General features: G+C 35.3%; 2 protein-coding genes across 6 annotated transcripts in view; both read left to right on the forward strand.

The window, feature by feature from the left end:
• The first annotated feature begins 4049 nt into the window (after nucleotides 1–4049).
• LOC111516477 (uncharacterized) lies at nucleotides 4050–9692 on the forward strand. Of its 4 annotated transcripts, none has more exons than XM_074176683.1 (5): nucleotides 4050–4206; nucleotides 4263–4343; nucleotides 4420–4536; nucleotides 4612–5110; nucleotides 9551–9692. In XM_074176683.1, the coding sequence occupies exons 2-5, from the start codon at nucleotides 4264–4266 to the stop codon at nucleotides 9647–9649; spliced, it is 795 nt and encodes a 264-aa protein (XP_074032784.1). In that variant the 5' UTR covers nucleotides 4050–4206; nucleotide 4263; the 3' UTR covers nucleotides 9650–9692. The 4 variants fall into 4 exon arrangements, with proteins under 4 accessions (XP_074032784.1, XP_074032782.1, XP_074032783.1 ...); XM_074176684.1 differs by having other exon boundaries at nucleotides 4055–4206; nucleotides 4249–4343; XM_074176681.1 differs by having other exon boundaries at nucleotides 4263–4536.
• Nucleotides 9664–20233, forward strand: part of Arr1 (Arrestin 1) — a 61470-nt gene continuing 50900 nt past the window's right edge. The window contains exons 1-2 of one of the 2 annotated variants that reach the window (XM_074176678.1): nucleotides 9664–10551; nucleotides 18862–19176. In XM_074176678.1, the coding sequence (XP_074032779.1) occupies nucleotides 9664–10551; nucleotides 18862–19071 (1098 nt within the window). In that variant the 3' untranslated portion in view covers nucleotides 19072–19176. Of the gene's footprint in view, nucleotides 10552–18861; nucleotides 19177–20233 lie in introns of those variants that run through there. The other variant, XM_074176680.1, reaches the window with a different exon arrangement.

Below are 20233 nucleotides of genomic sequence, written 5' to 3' on the forward strand. Positions count from 1 at the left end.
ACGCTTCGGTTTTGTTTTGTTTTACTCTATCTTGGATTTGGATAGACTTTAGGTATTTGACTTTGAATCAATACTTAATGATTCTATACATTCATAAGTCTTTTGAATCCAAACTAATCCAACAAATTTAGGTTATGAACACAGTTTTTTTTCTCGATAAGAGTTACAAATTTAATTACCCATTTACTAGTGATGGGCTAATTCGAATTAAAAATAATCGATAATTCGATTATCATAATAATTCGAGATATCGAATCGATTATCAGGATAATTGGAATTAATTTTTATATTATTCGCCATCACAGATCACACGTTTGATACTATTGGCGGCTGACGTAAAAACGACAGTAATTTTTAAAGCGGTTATGTTGTAAATGGTATTAGAACTGCAACTACTTTGGTTATTTGTCATATATATTAGTCAACCACTGATAGTTCCAGAGCCAATCGAGGATGGATAGAGAAATATATGAATAATAATTCAGGAAGGATGAACAGGGTCGGCATTAAGATATTTTCAAAAATATTGAAACTAAACTTTAATACAAAGTTCAAACATGAAACAGGATGAAAAGAATCAACAATAGATTAACAAATGAAACTTATCAAATTAAATAAATTCTCAATATAAAAATAAAATAAAACATTCTAAGGCTGATAAAATCACATCAAAATCACAGTTCAATATAATAAGGTACAATTCATATACCTACTATTTAAAAAAATAATTTCATCAAGATGTTTGGGAGATAGACGATTTCTTCTCAAATTTGTTAATTGTCCTGTTTTAGAAAATATCCGTTCTGATAGGACCGATGTGGCAGGTATGGATAAATACTTAACAGCCATTGGATTACATTTTCTCTCATAATAAGGCATTTCAAGGTACTGCCGTATTATCAACGTCACAATAGTTAGAGGTGTCGTAATTGACTTTGCTTTCGCCACTTTGTTATCAAAATGCGACCAAATGTCGCAATTTCTGTTTTTTTCAAGGTCCTGTGGTTTTGGCTGGACTTCAGCCTCATCTACACCAGTTGGTGCCTGATTCCTTTCATTAATTAGACTTGTAAGTTCTTCACTTACCCATTTTTGAGCATTGTTGGCATTAATATCATTACCAAATGCTAATTTCTTAAACCTCGGATCTAAAAATTTCGCTTTTGATATAATTTTGTTGCATTCTAGAATTCCAAGACGACGAGTGATGGTGTCCCCAGAGTATCACAAATATCTGTTTTTGATTTCCAATTTACGAGGGAGTGCTGAAGACCCCTTACAAGAGGAATAACTATAGAAATCGTTGGATACGTGTCTCCAGATAAAGTTACTGTCATAACTTCTAAAGGCTTGAGTAGAAAAATGCTATCTTCGACAACAGCCCACTCATCAGCATCCAAGAACTCTGGTGCCTTAGTAATGCTAATGATGGTCATCGAAAAGGCGTCCTTCACTTTTACTAGTCTTTCTAACATGATCAGTGTGGAATTCCATTTGGTGGAAACGTCTTGTTTCAGCTTCAAAACTGGAAATTCCATTTGTTCTTGGACTGACTTCAGTTTATTGCACGCTAAAACACTATGACTGAAATGGCCTACTATTGTTTTACATGTTTTAACAATAGTTTGAAAATTTGGGCTACTGTTCAATTCATCAGTGACACTCAAATTCAGTGTATGCGCAACACACGGAGATGGTGATGTTTTTATAGGAAATCGTTGATTGCACATTTTATATTTGATCCGTTGTCGGAAACAATGGTAATTATTTTATTCGAAATATTCCATCTATTGAAAATATCACTAAGAATAGTTGAAATGAGTTCACTTGAATGATTTCCAATTATTTTTTCTGTTGATAACACGTGGGAATTAAATTTATCATTGTAAATAATGTTGTAATGTAATTTCTTATTATTATCATTATTATTTCTTTGTTTCATTATTGAGAATCTAGTTCATGATTTATTTATGTTCATCTTGCAATACTTGGTTGAATTTAGAAATGTATGTTTTGCTGACAATACTTTATGAAGTTCGTTGTCGTTATCACCTCATTTCAACTTGTTTAATTTCTATTGGCTAGAATATGAAAGGTAAAACAGTAACTAGCGTCTATGATCACGTGACAAGGAACTTCATAAAAAGCAAGCGTTCTTTTGTTTGACGAACACTTACACTTGCATTTGCATTTTGAACAGACGACATGTAAATTGTTTATCAAAACCTGTACTCTATTTTATCTATTCCGGCGACTTGTTGTGTTTTTGTGGTGAATAGAAACGTTTTTCTGCATTGAAGTTTTTCATTCCAATCATCTCCGACAATAAAATGGCATGTCACCGTGATGTAACCTCTATTGCTGTCTGACATCCAGATATCAGTAGTGACAGAAACACTATTGGTGACATTCAAAAGTTTTTTAATTTTTCAATTTGTTCTGCATAAATAATTGGTAAGATGTCGTTTGACAATTTTTTTCGATTTGGTAACTTGTACTGTGGTCGAAGCAAGTTTGAATATTCTATAAAACCATTATCTTCCACAATGGAAAGGGGTTGATAATCATTCGTTATCATTTTTACCAACGCTTTATCTATATTTTTTATGTCACTTTCACCGAGTTTTATACTTGTGACACCAAATAATTTCATGTCTTTGACGTTTATCGGGTGGAGGTGCACTTTTTGCAAACAATCCGGATGATGTTGAAGGTCTGGTATTTTCCTTATCCGCTACTGCAGACGACCCTGTCCCTGTATTTTGATCTTGTACCCCGCTGTCAAGAGTGACAGCGGGGAAGTATTGTTATTACCCGTAATAACAATACTCATATTCGAAGTTGGCTTATAATTTGAGAGCGTAAGCGTAGGATGAATACATTTTAAACGTTGTTTCAAATTAGTGGTATTACCAAAGAATTTCAAATTCTTATTGCAAATATTACACTCAACACTTCTTTCGTCGATTTTATTAAAATGTTCTTTGGACCTGGTCTCATTTTTTGATCGATATAAATTAAACGAATGTACGGCACAACTGGATACTACCCCGAACAGTGACCGTATCTATGAATGCGTAAATTAACAATGTCTATTGAGTGATTCTCCTGCGCATTGCGAGTGATTTATAATTTGAATGATAATTCGATTATTATTAATTCGATTACCAAAATATTTCGATTATGCCCATTACTACCATTTATCATTTAAATGAATTCAATGTTCGAGGTCATGGAAATATAGTCAAACTTTTGATATGCATAAAATGCCTCTAAAGGCGAGTTCATATTAAAACGATTGCGATAATATTTTTGCGGTTCCGCAAATTTGCCACAATTGTCAAAATACTCTGTTCATGTTGAAGCGGGCAATATCTAGGGATTTCATTGTTGAATTTTAAATTTTATGACATGAACCTGACATACGACTCATACGAATTACGACTTTTAAGACCAGACCCCATCATATCAGAATATAGGACTAACAATTTTCTCAAGTTTTGTTAAATAGGAGCGTGTCCTCAAACCACTTATCTTAACGTTACTGCCTGCAGGGGCGAGGGGTTCTTTTGCAAAATGAGTTTTCTTTAATGAGGGGCCAACCAAATTCAATAATTTATTGAATAATGAGAGAGTGAGCCTGAACTAGTTGAAATATTTCTCTGGATCACTAATTCTCATTTATTTCAGCCACAAGATTGGCCATTTTCTTCTATTTTTGAAAATATTTCCCACTATGAAGACAAGGTTTTTTCAATGAAGCTTTTTACGGTAAAGTTGATATAATTTGAACAACCTGACACATTCGTCCATTTTGGATTCACTTTCGATGTATGGGCTTAAAAAACGAGAGTCAAAGCAATATAACTATTTTGTATGTTGACGTATAACATTTTGCGGAAATCGCAAAAAAGGTTCAATTTTTTCAACTTTTTTACGATAAACACGACGCCATTTCAAATCGCACTTTTTATGCGATGTTCGTTCCAACATGAACTAGCCTTAAAGTATGAGTTCATAGAAACTATTATGCTATTATTCCTTAGCTGACAGTTGATGTTTGAAGTGTCATAACTGAATGGTCATTCTGTGGCCTGTGGTATTTTATAAAATTATCTGATCGAGAGGGTTTTAGAAACACTGGAAACAGTCTTGTTTTTGTTATGGTAGAACTCTTTAGTTTTTATTCTCAGATTTAGTTATTAGGTATGTTGAAGAAAGTCGCATATTTTATTCTGTTCTCATAAGATAAAAATTCACAGGATGGGTAAGTATTCTAGTGACTCTGAAAATGAAAAACGTTGGGATAAAAAATCAAGCAAAAGTAGTAGATGCAAGCGTAGGTAAGACAGAGGAAGTATTTGATCAAAAGTTAGCACATGTGTTGAGTTCAAAATGCAGAATTAGAACTGTCCGTAGATCATCATCTTCAGATTCGTCAGAATCTAGAACAAAGCGTAGAAGGGAGAAAAAGTCCAGCCGCCGATCGAGAAGTCGCAGCAGACACAGGTCTAGGGATAGATATGGTAGAACTAGGTTTGTGATTGTTTTTATTTAAATGTTAAATGTTAATCTCCCGTATTTGCCCCGCTTATTGCTTCCACATTTCAGGAGATCCAGAAGTAAAAGCACTTCAAACTACCACTCTTCTAGATCAAAGTCTCACAGGTCAGACTCTAGAGATCGTCGTAGAGATCGGCATCGCCGATCTCGATCAAAGTCAAGAGATCGCTACAGATCCCATCGTTCAAGATCAAAATCTTATATAAGAGAGTTTGTTAGTAAACCTAAAAAACGTTCCAGTTCTAGTTCAAGCTCTGAAAGTCCTGAGCCGGTGAAGACCAGTAAGAACAAAATTGATAAATCAAAGAAAGAAGTTGAGAGCTCGACTAAAGAAAGTAGTTGTAAGCCTGAAAAAAACTCTCCAGATTGTGTAATTGTAGATAATACGGTACTAGAAGAAATAAATGAAGATAATTTCACTCCAAAGCAGTTCAGCTCAAGTAAAGCGAAGAAGGTTCCAGATAACATTGTTATCGACTTGAGGAAAAATACTATCAAAGTACCAGAGGTTGAGCAACTGGAGCCTGACAGTATTTTTCATCACAGTGTAAGTATACATTTTCGAGACAAATAATTTTCATGTTAGCAAGCGCGAGCTGCATATTTTGTTGCATTTCCTAGATTGGAGTGACATTCCCACTGATTTTATGCTCTTCAATTCTTTATTTTGTTCAGTGGATAGAATATTTGGAGTGGAGTAAAGGAGAAAGTTTAATTAGTCAACAAAAATGGGCTTTATTGTGCAAGAAGTGTAGTTTTTATTGACAAAGATTCACAAATCTGCAAAAGGTATTTACCGGATTTGTCCACAGTGTCAAATACAATAGAATGATAAAATTATATTCATTTAAAAATGTACATTATTATACTGTTTCCTAGTAGTTGAAAGTAATGAATGTTCATTATAAATGCAAAACTCTAACAAAGTGGTCAAACAAAATTTGGTGATTTCGTTATAACTGTTATTGGTGGTTTTATAATACTTTACCAAGTCCACCCTAGTTTTGTATCGCCAACAAGTCACATACAAAATATTTTATGAGGTTCGGGTTGCTTTATTACAGAAACAATTCTCAGATGATGTGAAAAACATTAAAAGTCCTTGTAAAAAGCGATAATTAAAACTCATTCAATCAGGTACAATTTGATTATGATAGAGCCCCGAACATTGTTAAGGAAGAGACATTCCTGGTAGAACATTGTAACAATTATTTTGTTAATAGTATTAACCAGGTAATCGAGAGCATTCAAAGTGACGAAGAGTGGTATAACCGCGACTCTAACCTTTACTTGCCTATAACTAAATTCAAAATGGTCTCTTTAGGAGAATTACGTTATATTTTTGCTTCATTAGTCATCAATTATTTGTCCTGTTTTCTAGTTTCTTGTTTTTACAACGTGACTTGTTTCTATTTTTATATATTTTTGTTTTGTATTTTATAAGTGACTGACTGTACTATGAAAATCATTATTTGCTAATGAAGAGTTATAATAATAATAATAATAAATGCAGGACTCATACAATATAAGCGTGACCTCTCTATGGTCTGGATCGATTACTGTAAGGCATTTGATACAATTTCGCATGAGCTCATCTTGCATTTGCTCAGATGCCTTGCGGTACCCGACAAAATAGTGAGATGCATTGAACAACTGATACCACTTTGGCGAACTCGCTTCACCATAACATCTGGTCAAGCAAGAGTGGGTCACTTTCAGAAGGGGTGTATTTCAGGGCGATTCCCTCAGTCACCTTCTCTTCTGCATCTCACTATTGCCATTATCCGTTGCGCTCAGAAATACTCGAGGGTATAACTGTGGCACCCCCGAAAACCGGAGGCACAAGGTCACCCATTTGTTTTATATGGATGATCTTAAACTTTATGCCTCTGGAGAGAAGGATCTCCATCAGTCCTTGAGGGTGGTGGAAGAGTACACGCATGCTATCGGTATGAAATTCGGGATAGACAAATGTGCAATGGTTCATCTCAAAAGAGGACGATGCGGGGACTACGGAGAGGATGTGCAGCTTGTAGATGGAAGCATCCTACACCATCTGGATGCCGGAGAGACGTATACTTACCTCGGGGTGGAACAACGCCACTCACAAGAGGTAGCTGCAGTGAAAAACTCTCTCCGCGGCAAGTATCAGCACAAACTTCGACAGATCTGGTCATCGGAACTGTCGGGGAAGAACAAAGTTGCTGCAACAAATATGCTTGCTGTTCCAATCTTACTTTACTCGTCTGGAGTAGTGAAGTGGACTCAGGAGGAGCTGTATCAACTCGACGTAAAGACCCGAAAAATGATGCATCTCTATTTTGCATCCCAAATCGTCCGTTCCACGGTTGTACTTCCCCGACAACAGGGAGGCTGTGGACTTTTGAGTTTGGAGTGTCTACATGACAGAATGGTACTGGATACAGCCTATAAAGTCGTCAGGAGTTCGAATTCCCTTCTCTGTATGGTCCGTGACCATGAGAGAGCAGGAATTGGAGCATTTCTCTTTAGCCCGAGCAGCTGATGAACTCGGTATAGTTTTCGACACTAAACGAGGTGACCACAACTCTGTCACCGAGTTGGAACCTGTTCGGCAAAAAGCTCAGATAAAAGCCGCAGAGATCACCTTACTTCTGCGGAAACACAAGGATAAGCCAATGCATGGGGTCTTCTTCAATAACATTGGAGACCTTGGCATATCAAAGCGCCTGACCTTCGCTTTTCTCAGGTCGAGTGGGCTGAAGTCGGAAACGAGGGGTTCATCATGGCTTGCCAGGATGGTGTCTTCAACACCTTAGTCTACCGCAGTCGCGTAATGGATATAGAGGTTCCTGACACAAGGTGCAGGGCCTGCCGCGAGGCACCCAAGACCCTGATGCACTTGTTATCAGCATGTCCAACATATGCGGTCTCGGTCTATATCCATCGACATAACGCGGCCCTAAGAGTGTTATATTACCATCTACGGCACTCTTACGGTATTGACGAGACACCGGTGTTGCCCTACGTTCCGGAGAATATTGAATCCGTTGTGGGGAACGAGAAGTGGCGAATTTATTGGAACTATTCGTTCCCCACCCTCAGGCTCATACAAGGTAATAGGCCTGATGTAGTCCTTCTCGACCACCAGAGCAAAACGATATTTGTCGTGGAGTTTTCAGCTCCTGGCGAGACGAATATCGTCAGAAAAGAGGAGGAAAAACGGATAAAATATCGAGATTTTCTCTTCGAACTCCACAGAAGATGGTTGTTCTGATTATTGGAGTCCTTGGTGGAATGATGTCCTCTCTACTCTCTAATCTTAAAATCATACCGGCTTGCCGCACAAAATCTTAGCCGCACAGATGGAGAAGGCTGTCATTCTTGGCTCACTGCGCTTGCTCAGAGCACATGATTCTCGGACCTAATGATCACTTACCCCACGGTGTGGGGAGTGATCATTGGTTGATAATGCTCCTCCCGAATGTATCGGGGCTTCGGGGGATAGGGCCTGGACCAGCGCACACTACGGTGAAAAAAAAAAAGGAACACTCATGAAATCCTAAATGCCAATATTCTTAAACACATTTTTTAAACTGGTGGACATGCCATACTGAATCTCATCAACACTTCAGACTGGAAAGATTCCAGATCTGCTCAAAATTAGTACCATTATTCCAATTCCAGAGGTAAATAAAACTATTAAAGCTGAGAAATTTGGGCCTATCAATACCTTGCCTTCCATTGAAAAAGTACTATAGTATGCCGTTTACAATCAATTACTGAAATTTGTGAATGAAAATGAGATTCTGTTTGATAATCAGTCAGGGATTTGGAAAAAGTATTCTTGTAAATCGTCATTACAGAGGTCACTTAACTATTTCATGAAAACATTAGATGGCAACCAGTGTGTAATAGCGGTATTTTTAGATTTGAAGAGAGCTTTCGAAACATTATTGAAATGTAATCCTCAGCAAAATGAAAATATACGGAATTGAGGGCTATGTGTATGTGAAAACAAAGAGTAAGAATCAATGGCACAATTTCAAATGAAATAAACGATAAAGGAGTAGTACCCCAGGAAAGTGTTTTAGGCCCCTTATTATTCATTTTATATTTAAATGATATTAATATACACGTTGATTGTGAATTTATCAACTTATTTGAAGACGATACTCTATTAGCTTGTAGTGACATAAACTTAGACACTGCTGTACAGAAAATGAATGTGATATTGCAAAAAGTTGAAAGTAGATTAAAATGAACAAATTGAAACTGAATGTGAGTAAAACTACTGCGATGATCCTCACTTCAAAATACAAATATAAAAAAATTGATATAAACCGGATAAATATTACGAGCTCCAAACGAGTAGAGTAAGATTGGAACAGCATTTGTTGCAGCAACTTTGTTCTTCCTCGACAGTTCCAATGACCAGATCTGTCGAAGTTTGTGCTGATACTTGCCGCGGAGAGAGTTTTTCACTGCAGCTACCTCTTGTGAGTGGCGTTGTTCCACCCCGAGGTAAGTATACGTCTCTCCGGCATCCAGATGGTGTAGGATGCTTCCATCTACGAGCTGCACATCCTCTCCGTAGCCCCCGCATCGTCCTCTTTTGAGATGGACCATTGCACATTTGTCTATCCCGAATTTCATACCGATAGCATGCGTGTACTCTTCCACCACCCTCAAGGACTGATGGAGATCCTTCTCTCCAGAGGCATGAAGTTCAAGATCATCCATAAAAAACAGATGGGTGACCTTGTGCCTCCAGTTTCCGGGGGTGCCACAGTTATACCCTCGAGTATTTCTGAGCGCAACGAATAATGGCAATAGTGGGATGTAGAAAAGAAGGGGACCTCTATTATTATTAGTGTTGCAGTTCTAAGCTTGCTTTTAACTCTTTTTTTTATCTGATCAAATTGTCCATACTCTCTCATCTTCATAGTAATAAGCAAAAACTTCCATTATTGTATTGAAAATTCTCATATTTCTCATCATATTTCAGCTATTCCTGAACGAAGAGGCCAGAATAGAGAAGTGGGTGAAAGAGTTGTATTCATTCAGACAGAAATCCTTGCAGCAAGGTGCCAAGAATAGTCGGTAGAACATTGCCAAGCAATGAAAATAAAACTATTGCATTTTCTTCTACTTCCACTTTTGTCAATACTGATATTTTCATCCAAAATAAAACGAATAATGGAACTATGTCATCTAGACGCGTGCCTCTACTGTTATGGAGACGATATGTGCCAAGACGTGGAAAAAAACTTGATAACTTTGACGTATGATAGTGTTACAGACATAATTTATAATTTGGTCAGTGTTAAAAATGTTTTCTTCGCCAAGTACAAGGATAAAAAAGTTGTGCTGAAAAAGCTGGAAGACGAGAGCGACATGGAGCAAGACAAATCAGTAATTGGTAGTTTAAATTTGGAAGTGCTAAGAAGTATGTCCGTTGGAACAAATAATTATTTATCCCCTTTTTGTGTATGTGATAATGAGACATTCGAGGTTCTGTTGGGAAATATTAAATATAAAACTTTTGAACACGTTTATACCCTTCTGAGAATTAACGCTGAACCCGTTTTGCTCCAAATTTTCAACTCCAGAGAGAACTATCCTGTACCGCATTACTACGGAGCTTGTGGTAGATTGGTGATAGAGGAAAATTGTGGAAGGCCTTTGAATGATATAGAAAAATTTTCTTGGTTTGATAGAGCATTTGTGGCATACCAGTTATTGCAAGCAGCCTATAATTTTACTGAAAATCATGGTCAGTTTCGACTGTATTTGACTGACATTTCGCCTGATAATATCGTCGTTAATGAAGACTTGAAAGTTAGGTTCATTGATTTGGAAAATGGTGTCTTGAGATCGAGGGCGGCTGGAAGTTTCAGTTTCATGAATAAGCATCGTACAGAACATCTTGAAAACACCTATTATTATTCTCCATCGTCTCTTTGTGGTCATCACATCAGTGATCATAACATATATGGGGTTTGTATGGTGAGTTTTTCAGTTTTTGGAGTGGCATTAGCTCCTAACGGTCAGGCCACGGGGATCGGCGATGCGAACGTCGAAGCGGGGGGCGTGGCGACCATTCGCGCGGCATCGTTTGCAGGCCACGAGCAGTCACGTTCGCCGCCGCGACCAGTAGTCTGACAGCAAAATGTCTTTATCGAAATTATCTCGATAGTGTTTAGAAAGTAATAGTTTTTTGCTTCAAGACCAAGTGATCATCTTCAAAGAGGAAGATAAAACTCAGTTTTATCGATAGATGATCTTCAAAGAGGAAGATAAAACTCAGTTTTATCGATAGATGATCACTTGGTGATCGAAACACGTGTCGAGGTGTTGAAAATAACGATTTGGTGTTGGAAAAAAACTCCAGTAATATTCATTACTACACCAAAGGTTCCAAACAATGCATCAGAAGTCAAGACCTAATATTTGGAAGAGATTGTGGAGTACATGATTTGAATAAGAATCGGGGTTTAGATGGAGAATTCCACAAGAAGTACGAAAAATACAGATTATATCCTGAAACATTTTTTGAGTATACCAAAATGAGTATTGAAACCTTCGAAGAAAAAAGTTAATGCAAAGAGAATTTTAAGTGCCGCTGAGAAATTGTTTTTGACAGGAATGCACTTACCATATCCATCTATACATACATACATCTATATGGATGCATATCCATCTATATTAATCTACATATACAGTGTGGTCCACTAAGTCTACAACAAATGGTATACAAAACTATACCAAGGGTACCTGAAATGGCTTTATGACAAACACCATACAGGATAGGCCAAAAAATATAAAGTTCATTTCTTTTGAAATATTTTGAATTACCCCCGTTTGATACATATTTTTACTATTTTGATTTAATATGTATTTGAAGTAGCCACAATCAAATCAGTTTGGAGTTTTTTTTATCAAATAAAGTGTTTGAAGGTGATTGATTGACAACAACTAAAAAAAAGAAGAATTAAAAATGAGTAGCTGAAAATAACAATTATATTAAGCAAAATAAACATGAAATTAAATAATAATGAAATAAAATACAAGTAAAATAGAACAATTGAAGGAAAATAAATAAAAATAAAGAAATGAAAAAAAAAAAATAAAAATGAAAAGTTGAGAGATTCCAAGTCACGTTAGTTCACGACGTTTCGATTGTTAGTATCTACAATCGTCTTCGGGTGATGACTGGACTGATTCCTCCGAGAGATGACTATAGGTCGTTCGAGTAATTTCACTTATCCCCGCTTTCCATTTTCCGCTTCACTGGTTCCGTGGGAGATGACCGTTTGGCGGGAGTTGGCCATTTTTCGCTTGGTGATGGGTTTCCATATGTTGCGTATTTCTACGCTGGCTTGGCTGAATACGTTGTTGGACAACATGTATGCGGCTTCCTTGAATTTTCTCCTAAACCAATGTTCCTCTCTGTGCAAGATCTCAGCTTGGGACCGCTCGATGTTGTGTTGATGGGTCCAAACATGGTCTGCTATTCCTGATTTTCTGGTTTCCCCTCGCTGTGTGTGTTTCTTGTGTTCGGCAATGCGAACATTCCAAGTACATCATCAGATCCGGCAACACTATCCGTAGCAGCCTCACGAAAACCAGGCCACCAAACGCGGACTGCGATTCCAAGAATTGCATTTACCGGATACCCTGTGAGTGTGGAGAATCCTATATTGGTGAAACTAAGAGGCCATTGAATGTTCGCATTGCCGAACACAAGAAACACACACAGCGAGGGGAAACCAGCAAATCAGTAGTGGCAGACCATGTTTGTAATCATCAACACAACATCGAGTGGTCCCAAGCTGAGATCTTGCACAGAGAGGAACATTGGTTTAGGAGAAAATTCAAGGAAGCCGCTTACATGTTATCCAACAACGTATTCAGCCAAGCCAGCGTAGAAATACACAACATATGGAAACCCATCATCAAGCGAAAAATGGCCAACTCCCGCCAAAACGGTCATCTCCCACGGAACCAGTGAAGCGGAAAATGGAAATCGGGGATAAGTGAAAGTACTCGAACCACCTATAAATAGTCATCTCTCGGAGGAATCAGTCCAGTCATCACCCGAAGACGATTGTAGATACTAACAATCGAAACGTCGTGAACTAACGTGACTTGGAATCTCTCAACTTTTGATTTTTATTTTCATTTTGTTTTTATTCATTCAATTGTTCTATTTTTACTTGTATTTTATTTCACTATTATTTCATTTCAGGTTTATTTTTGCTTAATATAATTGTTATTTTCAACTATTCATTTTTAATTCATTTTTTTTTAATTGTTCCAGGGATTTCAAATCATTTTATATAGTAGACAATGGAAGTCCGAACTAGTGAAATTCAAATGAAAGTGTATTTGTAAAATTTACTTGGATTTATATATTTTTTAGGTGACCGTCAACTTCATGTTTGTTGCAACGATATTTAACAGAACTCTAGAATTTTAACGAGGCAAATACTTTACTAACTAAATGTTGATATGAATAAACTGTCAATAAAAGTATATTTTTTTTTATTCTGACAACAATGCCTCAACTAGAACAGATATTAAAAAACAATCCAAAATCTATCACGGATAGCCATGAACAAAAAACACATACGCCCTAAAACAATACTGTAGTTTGATAGTCTGGCTTCTTAAAACTTGCCTGTAAAACGTTTTCATATTTGTCCTTAATTAAAAATGCCTCGCCCAGATTTATTAACGTTAACTGAAAAGGCAGAATTAGTTTCAAACTGTGGTGATGGTTTTAAAACAATGCGCGAAGCTGCAAGTATTCTCAACGAGCAGCATCCAGACAAACAAATTTGCTAATCAAGTGTCAGTAGAATTTTAAAGAATTTCAAACAGACCAGCTCACTAGAATATAAACATAATACGGAGCGTAACAAAACCTGTATGCACAGAAGAAAACCAGCTTGACGTACTTCAAGCAGTAGTGGAAAATCCTAGAAGGTCCACCCAAGAAATTAGTGATTATACCGGCATAAAAAACCTCTGTGAAGCGTATTCTCAAGAAACACAAGTACCATGCTTACAAACCTACATTCATTTGTACTTTTCAAGAAAGAGACTATGATTTGAGATATGATTTTTCCATGTGGATTCAGAGTGAAATAGAAGAACAACAAAATTTTCATCGATGTATTCTGTTTGGAGAATCTACTTTTACAACAAATGGGGTTCTATCATAACAAAATTGCAGATGGTGGTCAGATGTCGACCCAAATTTTATTATTGATAACAAAAATCAATAGTATCAGAAAACAAACGTTTTGTGTGGTATATTAAATGATAAATTACTAGGTCTGTTTTTATTTTCGCGAGAATTTGAATGGTGACAGGTACTTGAACATTTTGAAAACTGAAACAGGAGAGTTTTTGGATGATATGGTATTAGAAGAGCGGCAAAAGTTATGGTTTCAACATGACGAATGTCCTGCCCATTCTACTAGGAATGTTTCTCAGTGGCTGAATAGGACATTTCGTAATAAAAGTGGTTAGGACGAAATACCGATCCTCGATGGCCTCCTCGTTCTCTAGACCTTACACCTCTAGATTATTTCTTACGGGGATACTTAAAACAAAAAGTCTACAGAGATCGCCCCTTTAATAATGTTGATGAGCTTGAAACTTCAATAACGAGTTCATTGCAGAAATAATACCGCTAATGTGTTGCGATCTACATTAAACGAATTTTATGAGCGAACAATTAGATGCATCAAAAGAGAAGGTGGACATACAGAGACGCTTCGATAATTTTTATTGTTAGCACCTGTTAAGTTGTTAAGTTACCTACATTTTTCTGTACTATCGCTTATTGGTTCATGGCTATCCGCGATAGATTTTGACAGTTTATTCATATGAACATTATACTTAGTAAAGTATTTGCCTCGTTAAAAGGAGTATTTGTTTTATTCTAGAGTTCTGTTAAATATCGTTGCAACAAACATGAAGCCCTCCTGTGGTTATGATGGAATTTCAGCTGTAATATTAAAAAAAATTGCAGAATACATAGTTAAACCTCTAACTCACGTGATTAATAAGTCTCTTGAGGACGGGATATTTCCAACAAAATTGAAAACTTCATTAGTGTCTCCTATTTTAAAGAAAGGTAATGCATCTGACATATCTAATTATAGACCAATCACTATTCCATCAGTAATATCAAAAGTAATTGAATATGTGGTTCTAAATCAACTGGTATCGTTTTTAGAGAGGAACAAAGTTATTATGGATAATCATCATGGTTTTCGTAGCCAATACTCTACTACAACAGCAATTATCTCCTTCTATGAGAAAGTATTAATAGCTACTGAGAAGGGTGAAAATCCGACAGGAATATTTTGTGATTTAAGTCGAGCTTTTGATTGTGTTCAACACAAAACTCTGCTTGATAAGTTATATAAATTTGGTATAAGAGGTAAAATTCATGACTGGTTTAGCTCGTATCTGAAAGGACGGAAACAAATTGTAAAAATCTATCATTGTGGTAAAACATCTTGTTCATCTCCTCAAAGAAATGACATTGGGGTACCTCATGGCTCCATTCTGGGGCCAATACTATTCGTCTTATATATTAATGAGCTACCTCTGATCTTAACTGATGCATTCACTACATTGTATGCAGATGACTCAACGCTACTTTTTACAGGAGAAAACTCTGAAATTCTGAAAACAAAAATTAACACCACAATGCTCAACTTTTCAGTCTGGTCTTCTGATATGTCTCTTCTTTTTAATACAAACAAAACAAATTGTGTAACTTTTCATACTCATCAAAACAAAAACGTACTGCCATTAAATATCAACATTAATAACACATGCATTTATAGTACTGAAAGTGTTAAATTTCTTGGAATTTTTTTGGACGAAGACTTATCATTTCGAACTCACTGTCTACAGCTTTCTAAGACACTGAACTCAAAATGTTACCAAATCAGAAATCTTAGATATACATTGAACTTGAATCATCTCCGTTCATTCTATTTTGCAGAAGTTCAATCAAGAATAAACTATGGTATTGCAGTCTGGGGTGGATCAGCATATGCACAAAATGTTTTTCTGGCTCAAAAGCGCATTGTTAGATGTATTGCTAGAGTCTCATTTAACCATAGTTGTCGTGACCTCTTCAAAAACATGAGGATTTTAACAGTTAGTGGTATTTTCATTTTAGAACTTTTGAAGAATATACACAAAGCTCGTGACGACCATATGCGTGTAGATGAACTACACAATTATGATACTAGACAGAAAGGCAAATATTGCGTTCCCTTCAGACGCTTAAATATTAGCTTAAATTCACCTACTGTACTTAAGACTCTATAATCGACTTCCACAAAGATATAGATCCTTTTCAAACCGGAAATTTCTTATTGAAGTGAAAAAGATACTAATTGATCTGTGTCCCTACTCCCTAGAAGATTATTATGAATTAATTTTTTAAACAACAACCTGTAAACATGTATTATTTCACTATCCTATGTTAATTTTATTTTGTCTGCAATCCTTGTTATGCATGTACATAATTTATTTTATTTTATCATTTTACTCACAGCACTTTGTTGTATGTCTATATGTTTTTTGACTTGTCCTATAGCTGTATTTGCTCGAATGGATAAATAAAGAATTGAATTGAATTGTTGACGGTCACTTGAGAAAATACAAATCCAAGTAAATTTTACAAATACACTTTAATTTGATAAAAAATACTGCAAACTAATTTGATTGTGGCTACTTCAAATACATATTAAATCAAAATAGTAAAAATATTTATTAAACGGGGGTAATTCAAAATTTTCCTAAAGAAAAAAATTTGAATAGCAGGCCATGACTTCGTATCTGAACATAACTTTGAATTCTAAGTAACTTTTCTGTTCAACATATTTCTATATTTTTTGAAATAAGGGTACTTTACTCTTGAACGAACTTTATATTTTTTGGCCTATCCTGTATGGTGTTTGTCATAAAACCATTTCAGGTACACTTGGTATAGTTTTGGAACATGCACCAACTTTTGTCAGGAATAAAATTTTCTGAGAAATCGATAATGAAAAAGTTTCCCGTTTATTGCACACTCAGTGGACCACACTATATACCCATGTATAAAGATAATATTTGATTAGCTGATCATATTTTGGAGAATTACTTATAGTATACATCAGTATGAACAACTTTTCCCAAGAAAGTAATGGTCGCAAACGCATTTTTTTATAAATAAAGTTATTTGGAACTATCTTTGCCCAAAATATTATCGGCTAATTAAATGTTACTCTGTATATTAATATTTCATGAAATAAAAACACTTTCAGAGAATTATGTTATTTATTGCAAAAATCTAAATTGTATGATAGTAATTTTTCATACAACTGGAACAAAAAACAACTTCTTACTTGTAATTGATGGTAGAATGATTAATGGATTTCTAGCTTTTTAATCAGTTTTTTTTATTCACTATCTCTTCACTACATGTTTAAAATCATGCTATGGATGGCCAGACTTCCAAATAGCTGGTCTAGCTAGCCAGTCTCTGATCTATAAAATGTTATAATAAAATGAAAATAATAAATATAATAAAATTGCAGATATGTATATAAAGAGTTACCTATACAATGATAATAAAATATAACAATAAAGGTGAATTTAGTATGGGAGTATAGGTAAAGTTGGGCGTCCACAAAGATATTCTTTTTTTTTTTTTTCGTTCATATTTTATAAATCTCTTTTGATGTTCACAAATATAGGCAGTATATTTAAGGCAGTTCAAGTTAAATGTACTTTAAAGTTTTCTGTGTCTCTGTGTTGTTAGGGTTAAATTTATATTAAACTTGTTTTCTAAATTTCTCTTTGAAAAGCTATGAGAATTTGTTCGGGGGCTGGATTAAAATCCATACCTTCAACTTCTTTTTAAATAGGAAACGACCATTGAGCATTTCTATTTTATTTGGGATCTTTCTGCAAATTATCAGGCATAGATAGGAAAAGAATCTTAGGTTTTTTGTAGTTCCAACCTTCGGTATTCTGGTTGTTTGGTTTTTCAGTCGAGTATTGTATGGATGGTCTATTTGTGCAGTTCATACTTGTGTTGGTGATGGTAAGATGTAAGATTCAGAAAGTATAGTTGATTGATTGTAAATAGTTTAGATTGTTGGAAGAGTTTATCTGACGGAAATCTGTAGCTTTTATTATACATTATCTTTATCAGCCATTTTTGTGTCACTTCTAGGTTTTTAATATAATTATTAGTTATCCCACCCCAAACAAATATGCCACAGTTTATACAGTGCTTTTCTTTAATGTCCCCTCCCCTTTTATTTTTTGAACGGATCAACTCAACAAATTGAAATTTGGGATAATGAAATTAATGCATGAATACTTTATTCTGAAGTGAAATTGACAGATGAAACTTTCAAGATGGCGACTGGGCGCCATCTGGGAAAAAAATTAAATGGAATGGGGGTTCTTGTGAAGCTCCTGACGAATACTTCACAACCCTAGAATATGAAGTCAAAATCTTCACCTACTACAAAATGGCGAAACATTTAATAATTGACTGAATACATTGACATTTAACTACATAATATAAGGTTATAAGCTTGAGGTCAGTTTAGAAGATGCTCGAAATGGTTGCCTTGAACTTCTTGACATATGAACAGCCTATCCGATATTTCACGCCGAACATTTTCGAACACAGTAACGTCAATATCTCTACAAATATTTATTATTCTCCGCCGTATATCCAATATTGAATCAGGTTCAGTTTCGCACACCTTTTGCTTCAAATAGCCCCATAAATAAAGTCCAAAGGTGTCAAATCTGGCGAACGGGCTGGCCATTCTGTATCCAAATAGTTTCTTACTTGTCTGGAGTAATGTGGTGGTGCTCCATCTTGTTGGATTACAATATCCATATCGAATTCATTAGGATTCGCTTCGACGATTTCAGTGATGAGAGGATCAAAATGGTCAATTTCCCGAATTATTAAAAAAAATACCATTATACCCATACCTGAAGTTACACACAATATAAAAGCAAGTGAATTTAGACCTGTTAATTAAAGTTATTAGAGTTTATTGACAAAATTCAAATCATGTTCATCAACCAATCTGGTTTTCGAAAAAAACAAATTTCATACATATCTACTTGAGTTTCATTGACACCTTGGTTTTCATGTTCTATGATATGTAATATGCTGAACTGAATCCTGGTTGTATTCTTGTTAATATATCAAATCAGAAGTCCAACCTGTCAGTCCATTATTTCCATTTAATTTTCTTTTTTTAGCTACTTCTTTCAAAATCTTCCCCTTGGCCTATGATGGAAGGTGGGCTACTACACACTCCTCCCATGTCCATTATAAATGAACACAACGTACTTTTCAAGAATATTGAATTGTGTGTCGATTCAGAAAATGAACTAGATAGATTTGAACTGAGTGATAATATTATGAGTGAATTGAAAGTAATGTTGAGCAAACACAATATAAACTTATAAACAGTTATAAATTGGAAGTGATATTGAGCAAACACAATATAAAATTTTAGTGTGTTTTTCAAATTTTATATCAAGCGTTTGTAAATAAAATTGTATGTAGTTTAATTAACATTGTTTTTCTTGGTATTTTAATCTAAAATGTTTAAGAATGGTAAGGACATCGAGCGAGATTCAAATCGGACATAACCTTGAAATTTATCGAGACAAATAGGGGCGGACCTTATTTCCTTCAAACGATCGCGAGAAGACGTACTGACCGATTCGTCAATTGATGTTTATGAGTAGGAGAGAGAGATGGAGTACTAGAACGCCCAACCTTCTTACATACAATCGCATTTGCTGCAAACAAAGTTTGGCAATATGGCGTGAGGAGAACGGTATTGAAATTTCATTCGTAACATTACAGGTAGGAACTAGGAAGGGCGATGTTAGATAGCGATCTATTGTTTACACAGCGTAGCTCTATAGACATAAAATGTTTTTCTTCTGTGGTCTATATACGGATGATTGATAGTACTAAATTCCAAGGTATAGATATATGTAAAAGGAAGAACCAAATAGCAGATACGACCACCCGGGATTAGGAAATATTTCTTCTTTAAGGGACAAAAGAGACATTTTCAGTATATATTTCAATCTCAACAAAAACAATTTATTGCACTACTCTAACGTATCACCTCATTTTTTTGGTAAATTACATCAGTTATCAAATTTCAAAAATAAATTCACATTGTCAGGATTGATTCATTTTTTTTATTTAAAAAATACATAATATTATAATTGCTCTAAAACTTGTGACTACAAACTATTTCCTAATTGGTCTTCCTTTTGGATATTGTGGATCGATTAACTCTGGCAAAAGGTGATTGAAGTAAAAATCTTTCAGTTCAGAAAAAGTTATTAATTAACAAATTTATAATTAACGTTAAAATTGGGATAAAAATTTTTTTACTGCGGATTATTGTTTATTGGTGTATCCCAACATTACATGAATTTTTTTCATTCCTTAATATTTACATTTAATATGTTTAAATAATTGTTTTTATGTCAGAGTGACAAAAGGCGCGCGGAAGCCAGACTACCCGCTTTTGGCTCTATTTTCAGGGCTCTGTAAAAATTATAAATAATCGAGATACAATTTCGGGAGTTGGGACTTTTTTTA

This window comes from Leptinotarsa decemlineata, unplaced genomic scaffold (assembly GCF_025532065.1).
Source record: "Leptinotarsa decemlineata unplaced genomic scaffold, Ldec_3_MD MMD2_tig00001973_RagTag_RagTag, whole genome shotgun sequence".
In the NCBI taxonomy this organism is placed as follows: Eukaryota; Metazoa; Arthropoda; class Insecta; order Coleoptera; family Chrysomelidae; genus Leptinotarsa; species Leptinotarsa decemlineata.